This window comes from Sminthopsis crassicaudata, chromosome 3 (assembly GCF_048593235.1).
Source record: "Sminthopsis crassicaudata isolate SCR6 chromosome 3, ASM4859323v1, whole genome shotgun sequence".
In the NCBI taxonomy this organism is placed as follows: Eukaryota; Metazoa; Chordata; class Mammalia; order Dasyuromorphia; family Dasyuridae; genus Sminthopsis; species Sminthopsis crassicaudata.
Window position 1 is genome coordinate 526,391,859 of NC_133619.1, and position 12,663 is coordinate 526,404,521.

The following is a 12,663-nucleotide window of genomic DNA, read 5'->3' on the forward strand; positions in this document are numbered from 1 at the left end:
AAAGTCCATCATCTAATATCTGCTTTGTATTCCTTTAAAATTTCACAAGTATTGTGTTTAATCTTACTTCATTAATACCATAGCTAAAAAATATTACATTGGTAAAACATTTATTAAATATCCACTAAGGGCCAGGTACTGTGCTAAAACCTGGGGATAAAAAGAAAGGCAATAGACTGTCCTGTCACAGTCTAAAAGTAGAGACAAGATGAAAACAGCCATGGTCAAACAGGTTAAATACAGGATAGAATGAAAATGATAAGAGCAGTAACATTAAGTAAGCATGTACTAGGAAAGGTTTCTTGTAGAAAGAAGGACTTTAGCTGAGATTTGAAAAAAAAAAAAGTCAGAAGCCAAAAGGCCCATTTGAAAATAAAGAGAGATGGAAGACAACCTAGAGTAGGGAAATGGCGTGTTCTATAGCAAAAGAGAGATTTGTGACTAATGATTTAAACCATTCTCTGCCTCCTAATGCCCTTTATTATGTCATATTTAAGTCTAACAAGATTAAGTATTAATTTTATGAAATATTTATAATATGACATTGATATTTAATCAACAAGTCTTATTTTTACTGTGATATGTCCCAAAACTTTTAGCATCTGGGTATCCCTTATACTCTTTAATATACTCTAGCTGTTTTTACGTGGACAGGGTATCACTTCCCCCTCTCTGTCTGTTGTAAATAAGTAAAATCTAGTGAGTGATATGAAGATTGCCTATATCTTTTCCAGATAATCTGCATTGATCCATGCCACATAGGAATCAGAGGACCTAGATTTAAATCACAACTCTATTTTTTGCTATCCTTTTAATCTTGGGGAAATTTATTTAGATCTTGTGGGCCTCAATTTTCTCATCTATAAAATGAGGGAGTTGGACTCAATGGCCTGAAAGTGCAGCATTCTAAACTCATGATCTTATAATCTTTGAGATGCTGCCAGAAAGAAGATCAAATGATGCAGGATTTAGTTTGGATAAGATTAGAATGCTTACAGATGTGGATGCAGATGTTGTTATGATATCCGTAGAAATGCAGAGGCCGAGAAGATTTTATCCATGGAGGTTTAAATTGGAATTCATCAAAAATGGAAATATCAAAGGAAATAGCATTTATAGATAACTTAAAACAAAGGAATAAATATCAATTCATTAATTCATTCCTTATTCAACAGGTATTGGCTGCTATTTGCATAAGTCACTCATTATGCCTATTAACAATTCTGGGCACTAAAAGGGCATTCAAAAGAAATAAAACAAGATCCTTGCTCTTCAGGAACCTACAATCTATTTGTAACATATTCATTTTTAATTCCTAGGAAAAAATTTCTTCCTGTACTTTTTTGGTTTTTCTTCCTCTGTAATTACCAGGATAGTTAGAGAAAGTAAATAGATGTTTACCGGACCTGTACTCATTTGTTTTTCCTTCATATGGCTGCTATCTAAAGACCAAGTTCTTTTCCCACTGGAAAAATTGCTGTTTTTAAGAGAGATGGGTAGGACGTGGAGAAACTGTGCCTAGATTCTACTTACCTCTCTTAAAACAACAATTTGTATTGGTGTTTTTTTTTCCTTCAAGATCTGAATCAGATTGAGATTTCAAAAGCAATGCTCAGATTTTGCCTCTTCACATTATTAGTAAATCAAGTTGTCTGCTACATATCTTTATATGTTCACCCCAAATATAATTGTGAAATCATAGAACAAATATTTCTCAATGTGAAGTAGAATATTTCAGTTTTAACTCAACTTTTATATTTTTACGGTAGCTTTTTATTTTTCAAAATACACACAAAAATAGTTTTCAACATTCATCCTTGCAAAACCTTGTGTTCCAAATGTTTTTCCCTCTCTTCCCCTCTTTCCCCCCCAGACAGGAAGTAATCCAATATAGGTCAAACATGTACAATTCTTCTAAACATATTTCCATATTTATCATATTGCACATAACTCAATTTTTTTAAAGCATGAATTTATTTTCATCCACTTTTGGAAATTTTTTTAAGCGAAAGGTAGTATAGTGAAGGAAAAAAGACATTCTTAGAAATCAGGAGAAATCTTAATTTGAATTTTGGCCTCAACACTGCCTGTCTGTATAAGCATAAGCAAATTATTATTCCTCCCTGGCATTTTAGTACTACTATTACTACTACTACCATCATTACTACTCCACCAGCACTATTACCATTATATTACTGCTAGCTAGCATTTGTGTTATACTTTAAGATTTGTAAAGCATTTTATATATATAATCTGCTTTGATCATCATAACCCTATGAGGTAAGTAGATACTATTATTATTATTATAGAAGCCATTTTATAGATAAAGAAACTAAAGCTATAAAAGGTTAAATATCTTACATGGGCATCACAGAGCTAGTAAATCCCCAAAGCAAGATTCAAACTCAGTTCTTCCTGATTCTATGTCCAGCACCTCTATCTATTGTATCACATAGCTGACACAGATAAAATGGGAATAACACGTGAGGATTAAATGAGACAATGTATAAAACCACTTTATAAACAAGAGGATTAAAGAGATATCCTTGTCATTGTCATTATTATTATTATTACTTAACTCAATTATTTCCTGGCCCACAAACTCTTTTTTAGTATTCAAGACTATCTAGATATCAGGATCATTTGATTTAAAGCTAAGAGGAACTTTAGGTTTTATTTAGTCCAGCCCTTTTATGCTGTGTATGAGAAAACAAAAACCAGAGATGTTAAGACTGACTTAAATGATCAGTCCCACATACTAAATGGGTTATCCTGAGTAAGATATTTACACTCTTGGGTCTTCAGATTCCTCATCTGTAAAATGTTAAAATTCTACTTGATGGCCCATAAAAGTACTTTCTGGCTCCATATATGTTATCCTGAAAAGACTTGGATTCTTTGATTGGAACAAAAATAAGTAGAACTTTAAGGCTTACCACTTACATGACAAATAACTACAATTTTTTAGATATTTTGAATATGATAGGGATGGCAGCTTAGGTGGATAGAGCACTGGACTTGGGATCAGGAAGGCTCATGTTCATGAGTTCAAATCTGTCCTCTGATGCTTACTAGGTGTGTGACTCAGAGCAAGTCACTTAACCGTCTTTGCTCATCTGTACAATGAGCTGGAAAAGGATGTGGCAATCCATTCTTTACCAAGAGAACCCCAAAATGGGATCACACAGAGTTAGACATAATTGAACAAGTACAACAGCAAAATATCAGGAACTCACACACTTGAATTTGTTGTCATCAGATATCTAGTACATTCTTAGAACATTCTTCCTAGTTAAATAAAGCATTTTTTTTAACGTTAGTAGTGACGTGTCTGCTGCCAATTTTTAAAAAGTTAAAAGAGCAATTATTAGATTGTTTTTGGTTTTAACTAAGGATCTATTAGAATTACTAGAGGAAAGGTCTTCTGCTATCTTTAGAAAAAAAAATAAGCTATACAGTTGACATTCAGTGGAGAGAAATAGAATTGTAGCTAGATCTTGTAAAACTCTTGTTGCCATTGGTCTACCAATATTTTGTTTGCCCATTACAGAAATGAATTGAGAAATAATTTATAGGCCCTTATATTTTGGTCAAAAATTGAAAAGTAACAAAATATAGATAATTGACATACTACTTTGGTGGTTCTAGGTTACATAATAAATTATAAGGCTAGGAAAAATTCCTTAAAATATTACAGATTTCCACCATCTATTGGGGAATTCTGGCTTAACAAAAAAAAGACATACTGAAACAATACTGTATAATGAGATGGTTGGAAATGAAAGAATGAAATTAAATTTGGAGACAAAGATTTTTGCTTTAAATGAACAGATTTTTTCCCCATTGTTTGCTTAGATTAATATTGTTGTAAAGATCATAGATTTAGAGCTGGAAAGGACCAACCTAGTCTAATCACTCCTCAAAGATGGAGAAACTGAGGCCAGAGAGGTCAAATGACTTTCCTAAACCATTTCCTGACTATTAATTAATATTAATAATGGGTATTAATGGGCAGAATTATGATTTGAATGTCTTCTGAATCCAGGTCTTTTCATTAAACCACATGGCCTCATCTCAAGCCAGTTTCATTTTATAGTCATTTATGCCCAGTTACTAGTCCTCTTCACCTCTGTCTTTCACTCAGCATATCAGAGCACATGAATATCAGCAATTAAACAAGTTGAAAGACTATTTGGTTCATGTGGTTTATATCTTTATAGTTTTGTTGTAATAGCAGAGCTAGAATAATTTGTACTAAATCATTGGGAGACCCATTGAAGTTTTCAGACTGAGTTTAGAGGTGAGTAATTGAGCAATTGAGATGAAGAATTTTTTTTAAAGGTACTGATTAAATTGAACAGATATAATTCAATTTTAAAATTTTTACTAAGATGGCATTAAGAAATTTTCTGCAGACATATTCCAAAAGACAATCTTAGATTCAGAATAATAGTCTCTTCTAATAAATTGGGCCAACAAAGAGAAAGAGAACTCCTTTGCTTCATAACTACAATGTAGGAGTACTGGAGGGAATGCTGAAAGGAACTGGCATTGTTCATGCCCAGAACTTTCCCTTTTTTTGCTTAGATAATAAATGCCCAGGAATCATTATCATGCAACTTAGAATGTGATAGATTACCTAAGGGACTTATACAAATTCACAATGAAAGAGTCAAAGTCAAGATGGCATCCTAGGTCCTCTAGGAATTTCTAGCTAACATTTTTTTCCCATTGCACTAATATGATCCCCTCCTTTTAAAGGAAACTGTTGCCTACAGAGATTCAGAAACTTGTCCAGAATAAGTGCCCAAGATAATAGGCATGATGTGCTAGTCTTGAATGATGGGTGAATGTGTAATAGGTGGAAATAATGAGAACAACCACATGTATACAGAGGTAGAAAGGGTCAGACGGAGCAGGGGTGAGAGTGGGGATTGGTTTTGTCTTGAAATTTGGTTTATGAAGACTTTGAACCTGAGATAACTCTGAAAAGATAGTCTGGGATTAGAATCTGGGAGACAAAAAGGGAACTGAATTTTATTGGGTAAGCAGTGAGGAGACTGGGGGGTATTTGAATAGTTTTGAGCAATAGTATTGCATGCCCAGTGTTTTAAGATGAATGATCTGGATGCTTTATTATTAGCAAATTAAACAGGAAGAGAAGCCACATTATATCTGAGTATTTTCTACTTCCACTTTTATTCAGAATACTTGATAGAATTTAGGAGGAGGTTAACCTTTGAATCTCAATTATTTTTGAAGTAAAATGCTTGAATAATCCTATTTCATAAATCCCATTGAAGAACATTACCTTGTAAATGTCTCATGAAGCATAAGAATCACAGGAACGTTTGAAATGTGAAATGCCTTTGGTCTCATTGGGCTTTCTCTTTATCCTTTATCTTGTCCCACTTATTATTGTGTCTCAGGCCCCTCTTGAGTTTTTAAACTGCCAATTAGGACAAATGATGACGACCAGGGTAGTTTTGAGATCAAATGTCTGTGGGGGATTATGTCAAAACTGTCAAAAAAGCTATTTAACTTGTGTCTTAAACTGGATCTTTCCTTGGGTCTCAAGAGACAAAGGGTAAGTGTGTCAATTCATTGCATAGCCAGATGTGATCCACCTGGCCTTTGGCCTGAATCCAACTTTCTTGGGTTGGATTGAGTTGGGTATTCAGTATTATCTAGAACCATGGAGAAGGTGATATGATCTCAGTTTTAGCCAGCAAAAGGGACAGAGAGGTGAAAGATAATTGTATTAATCATTGATGAAAACTTACTGGATGAAAGCATATTCTTAAGCCCTATAGTAAGGAAATCGTTGCATTTTTATGTTTGCCTCTATAGAGATAAAAGAGTAAGGGATTTTTTTTTTTTTTAAAGATGGGACATACTTTTCAGTAGTATTCATTACCCAGAGATCTTCAGTAATGTAGAACTTTATAAGATCAAATGAGATAATATTTGTGAAGTACTTAGCACAGTGTGGGGTACATAGAAGGCACTATACAATGAAGGCTACCATTATTATCAAAATGAATAGATGTTTTATTCATATATGCTAATTGTCTAATCCACTAGTATTTGTACTTAGACTTTTTCTTGCTTTTCAATAGAGACTAGACTAACCTGAAAAAATGCCTGGCACACCTTCCTGGGGGGTGTGTGTGTGTGTGTGTGTGTGTGTGTGTGTACACACACACACACACACACACACACACACACACATATATATATATATATATATATATATATATATATATATATATATATATATATATATATATATATATATACAGCTCTTTTTCTGCTCCTTTATTGCATTAAGGTATACTCCATCCCTTCTCTTAAACTTTCTACAATTTGACTTGCTCATTAACACATTAACCACAGACTCTTCAAGGGAAATAAATGGCAACAAAGTGCAAGACTCCAGATGCTTCTTGGTTATTCTGATAAAGGGACTGAGTGAAAACAAGAGATTAACTCTACCAGTTAAAATTGTAATTTTTCACTTATCTTTGAATTTCTGTTATTTATGCTAACTTTGTCTTTTATGAGTAATTGGACTCAATCAATATTTGCTGAGTGCCTACTAAATGCAAAAGACATTGTCCTTGACCCTAAGAGTGCAAGTGAATAAATGAAAACTGACCGCTGAAGAGAGAAATAGACATGGCAATTCAGTTCAATTAAGAACAAACAAATGCAAACATTTATTAAATGCTCACAATATGCAAGTCACTATGCCAGGTACCAAGGATTAAAAAAATTAAAAAGAATACATCTTTGCCTTATAGTCTTGGAGGTAGAGGGAGACAGTGATGATGGTAGTGGTGATGGTGGTGATTGTGTGCCATGTAAAATATTTGAATAAATAAGTGATACAGGATAGAATGAGAAAGGTCAGAGGAAAGGTAAAAGTTTTAGGAATGTTTAAAGAGAAGCATCATTTGCTTCCGCAAAGACTAGGGGTGAGGAAGGGAGATGCAGGGAACTTTTATAAAAAAAAATTTGCACCTATATTAGAAATAAAAGATTTCAGTGATCCACATGTATTGTATCTAGGTTATATTGTAACACATGTAAAATGTATGGGATTGCCTGTCATCGGGGGGAGGGAGTAGAGGGAGGGAGGGGATAATTTGGAAAAATGAATACAAGGGATAATATTATAAAAAATATATAATAAAAAATTATTTAAAAAAAAAAAAAACTTTCAGACTAGGACATTCTCTCTCTTTCTTGGAGGGATATCCAGAAGTAATGAGAGTCATATTCACCTATAATTCAGATACCATAAATTTACTGCAGAATGTCAGAACACAAAAAACAAAAGTGATCTAAAAATGAAAGATATAATTTAAAAATATACATAGAATATCTTCTCCCAAATGCAGAGTGCCTCCTTAGATGTTGTGGGCATACTTCAAAGCCCCCATAATGTATATAGTTTTAGCTAGATTGTCATTTTTCATCATTTTACTTTTGATATTAATCACTTAATAAATATTTGTTGATCTAAAAAAAAAAGATTTCAGTGATCAAAAATGATGGAGGAGATGTATTTCAGACACAAAAGTCGGCTTACATAAATGCATAGAGAAAGAAGAATGGAAGATGTAGCTGAGCAATAACTAGCATTTCAGTTTAGCTAGAATATAGAGAGTGTATAAATAAGAATAATAAGAAATAAACTGTGGAAGGAAGATTGGAACCAGCTTCTAGAAAAAAAGAGTTGTATCAATCCAAAATACTCAAGCAGAAGGGGAACCACACATAAGGAATATATCCTATTTCCCTTTCACTGCTATTCCCATGCCCCACAGGTAAAGGCAGGGAGGTAACCTTGAGTTTATAAAGAAATTGATTTCGGGCAGCTAGATGGCAAAGTGGATAGAGCACCAGCCCTGAAGTCAGGAGGACCGGAGTTCAAAGAAGTCTCAAAGGTCTCAATGGATATGTACTATACTAGGAAATGTCCTATCGTCCTCATCTACCATACAGTACTTTAATTTCTTCCCTGGACTGAACAAAACATCTAAATTGTGTACGTGTGTGTTTTTGTCTTCCTAGGTATAACAACAATCTTAAGATAAAAAATAAAATCAAATTAAGTGATATGTGGACTGCAAGCTGTGTGGATGAAGTGGGTGAAGGAAATACCAATACAATGAAGTCATTTGTTTTAGGATGGCCTGTTGTCAACTTTGTTGCCACTTTCAGGTAGGAACTAAAATGTGAACCTGATGATCTTTTATTTCTATTTATTTTCCTTTAGGGACTTCATTTTCACTGATCTTCTGTAGCATTCATAAAATAGTCATAGAGCAGAGAAGTAATGTTTGTTCTATTTGGCTCCAGAAGACAAAATTAGAATAGATTTTGTGGGGTAGCAAATTTTAGCTATAATATAGGAAAAGAATAACTTCTAACAAATAGAATTGTCCAAAAGTGAAAGGAGCTGCCAGTGGAGATAGTGAATCGTCTACTCACTTCCTCATATACTCAAGGATTGAGAACTAGGGAGTTCCTCAAAGGTTATCTTATCTAGTCCAACTTTTCATTTTACCCATGAGGAAATGAGACTCATGGAAGTTAAGTGACTTAAGTGATTCAAAGTCACATAGACAGCAAATAGCAGAAATGGAATTTGAAATCAGGCCTTATATTATCCATATCTATGCCCTCTTTGTCAAGAATAGTGCCTTTTGCCCATTATAGGTATTTAGAAATATGACCATTCATCCAAGATATGGTGGCTGGGATTTATGTCTAAGCAAAGAATTTTACTGTGGAAGTCCATAAAATCTCTTCTTTTAATATTGCACAATTCTGAGAAGTTTTTCCCTACTGGTCCCCAAAGGATGCTTGCCCCCAGGTAAAGAGCACCTAGATGGATATCCAGAGGAAGGGAATCTTCTGCTAATGGGACCATATGTGGATAGAAAGAGGGAAGAGTGAGTGAACGAACATCTACTCAAGAAGGGTATTTGTGAGACTGTAAATTCCATCATTGGAAATCAACACACACAAGCCCAAAAATACTTGTCAGGGATGTATAGAAAAGATTCCTGCATTTGGTAGAATATTCTATACCTAGAATTCTTTCACATTTTATAGGAAAGAGTAAAATCTAAACTAGTAAATTGTAAAAATTTTATTTTCATGGAAGACTCAAATATCATTAGATTATAGTTTCAGCCTAAGTCCATGTTAATTAAACTCATAGATTTTTGAAGACTCTGATAAAGGCTTATATTTTCCACGAGTTTTAATATTTTTAAAAAATGGCAAAATAACATTTCTCAGTCAACCTTATTATATATAGGATTACACAAGTATAGGCTTAATCTATGGTGTTCATAAATATACATCCTTTGGGAATGGGTCACACAAAGGGATTTAAAAGAGAGGTATATGGTGAGAATGAGTAAGCTTTAAATTATTACCAATGGATTTGTGGGAAATGGTATGAAAGAGATGTGTGACTCAAAAAGGAGGTTGGATTTTGGTCACGAAGTGAAAGTGAGATTAACTAACGGGCAGTGTATCTGCTTCATTCCTACTCCCATGTGATAACAAGACACTTCTAAGAAGGCCCCATGTCATGTCATATTTGTTTCTTCTTCAGTATAGAATGTATATGAAGACAAGAGGTAGATGAGGTGTGCTCTGTACCTATGGATGGAATGTCCGATGATATGAAGCCCTAGTATCATTAAAATATATATGTAATGATCAAATGAGTAGTTAGGTGGCAGAGTAGAGTATCTGCCCCAGACTCTTTTTGAGTTCAAATCTGGCCTTAGACATTTATTAGCTGTGGGATCCTGGACAAGTCATTAAGATCTGTTTTTCTTCATTTATAAAATGAGCTGGAAAAGGAAATAACAAACTACTCCAAGAAAACCCTAAATGAGGTATAAAGAGTTGGATTCAGCTGAAACAACTGAACAACAGTTATGCTTACATGATTAATATTTTTACAATGTAATACCCAAATATTACTATTAAGGCGTATGCAGATTTTTTAAAGCAATTAATGTTGCTGTTAAAATTACAAAATCCTACCATTCCATTTATATCTTAGAACAGCAGTGGGATACCAGATGATTATCTGGTCTGATGAGATATCTCCAATCTGTATGCAGAGTTGTAACTGTTGTGTAGAAGGGTAGAGAATTATTTCTCAAGACATGGTCTTAAATTGCATGAGAAAAGATGGGAATTATATCTACAACATCCTGCCAAGTGATCATCTAGACTCTGCATACTTTCATTGATTGGGAACTCACTATTTCACAAAGCACTCCATTTCTATTACTGAACTGTTCTAATAGTAAAGAAACTCTTCCATATATTCAACTGCAAGCTACCTCCCTTTAACTCCTAATGACTGGTCCTAGTTCTTTGAGGTCGGATTAAGTACTAGAAGCCTCCCAGCAAGAATTGATCCCCATTCAAATATCCCTCCCCTTTTACTCTATCTCTTCTTCATTCATCTGCTTCAAGTAGCTGGTGGTGATAAGCTCTTAATGATTTGAATATCAAAGGATGGAAGCCTTGGGGGAAATTGATGAAGAAATAGAATATTTGCAACCATTACTTTCTTTATGATTGTAATGTAAAAGAATGTTATCCTAAAATTTCATTGGGAAAATTATACCACCCAAAAGTCAATATTTGATTCATTCTGATTATTAGTGAAAAGGCACAATTGTAACCCACATTTTGTTAAATATAAAAAACCTGATTTTCATAATTTTTGGCTTCATTTTTCAAGATAACGTCCCTATAGAACTTTGTCAGTTCCTATTATAAATAAATCATTTTCAGGGGCCTTTTCTGATACTAATCACATTTAGACAATGACATTCTATATAACAGGACATATATTTCCTACATTTCTCCTTAGCCCATTTTAATGTTTCAGAAATCCCATGCCTTTCCTATTTAGAATCTAGATCTGGAAAAATTATCAGCTGTTAAAGGATTGTCTATTAATTAGCTTATCTCATCTTTAATAGCATTCTCCTTGAGTGTTACTGCACATTTAACTACCACTTTGACCCTGCTTATCCATAGCTGTGCCAAACCACCAAAGAGTACTTGAAATGTACTCTCAAATACCATCTGTGTAGGATCTGCTGAAAGCTGAGGGACTTCTAACAAAAATTCCAACTAGTAAACCAATTAAATCAATAAAATCCACTATTTCTAAAAATCAATTTGGGGGGGGGGGGGAAGTATGTTATTTCTCTTAAGGTGAAAGTAAATTTTTAAAAAGCTGAAAGTGTAATAATTGCTTCACAAATGTATTGTGCCTTTAATAATTCCATGTGATTATTTCTTTTCATTAGGGAGAAAGGGGATGAGGAAACCCATTGTTTTATACGTGTTGGCAAAACAATTGAATCTGGATTTGGATTCAGAGTGAAAGAGAATGTTCACATGAATTATGGAAAACTGTGGATGATCTCCCACCTAGAGTGTCTGGGAAATTTAGTCATCCATTTCAAGGGTATAGAATTGTACTGAAGGCTTTGGTCTTGACCCAATAAGTCGTGTACTTATTGGCTGGGTATTAGATAATGTTAAATGAATAATAAGAAAAATTTAAAAAGCTGGATAAGTAGAATTTTTAACTGAATACTAGTCTTTGGATTTCTTTTCAAAAAATAAAGCAATTTGTGAATCTAACTTATTTTTTGATTGAGGTCTTTGCCTAGTGGATAATAAGATTTGATCTAAAGGCTATATTTCTTTCATCATTTCAACGTAAAAAATCTGTCAAGAAAAAGGTGAATATATCAAAAGATTATAAGGAATTGTGAAAGAGGAGAAATATATGTATGAAAGTTAAAAAAATCAATACAGGGAGATTATTTAAAAGAAAACTTGCTAAGCAACACTGATACAAACAAATTATAAATATTTATTAAAAGCTTTTTCCTGGAAGAGGAAAAAATGAGAAGAGTTTCCAGTACCTCTAAGTGATTTCTCTGTAAACATGAACAACTGATTGAAAGTACCAATAAAATATTAGTATAACCCTGAAACACTGAACAGATTCTTTCATGTTCATTTTTGTCCTCATCATAGGGATGTTTAAAATAGAGATTATTAAGCAATAATAATTTTGCTGCAAATGTGCACAGTGAGAAGATTGTGAGAGTATAACGACTCAGAATTTTAAAGATTCTAGGAAATAAATGAGTGATCTGCAGGAGGCTAAGTACAATTAAACAACAAAAGAGAGCTGGGCTTTTTTTCTCAATTACAATTTTCTATGCAAAGATTTTCATCCAAATTTTAAATGTTAGTTTGGCAGTCTCCCTATAATAATATGGAACAGAAGAGAGTAGAAGAAAGTAAATACCAGATTAATAATAATGGATAGAGTATTCGAAGTTTTGAAAGTATTTTTTTTTCATATTTCATGTTATACAGACTATCTCAAAAGTCTTAATAAACTTTTGAATCTAAAACTTAAACTGTACTCAGAGACTTATGGGACATGCTATATAATGCAAAATTAGCTTTGTAGACCCTAAATTTTAATTCTTCCCTCTAGGACAATACCTCAACCAAAGAAAGTTTAGCTCAGGATCACTGTCTGTCACTCTATATGTCATAATAACACTCCAGGGAATTTTT

General features: G+C 33.5%; 1 protein-coding gene across 1 annotated transcript in view; it reads left to right on the forward strand.

Moving 5' to 3' along the window:
* ARHGAP20 (Rho GTPase activating protein 20) overlaps positions 1-12,663 on the forward strand; it is a 157,827-nt gene that overhangs the window by 79,744 nt on the left and 65,420 nt on the right. The window contains exon 4 of the mRNA XM_074304311.1: positions 8,080-8,229. Within this exon, the coding sequence (XP_074160412.1) occupies positions 8,080-8,229 (150 nt within the window). The remainder of the gene's footprint in view (positions 1-8,079; positions 8,230-12,663) is intronic.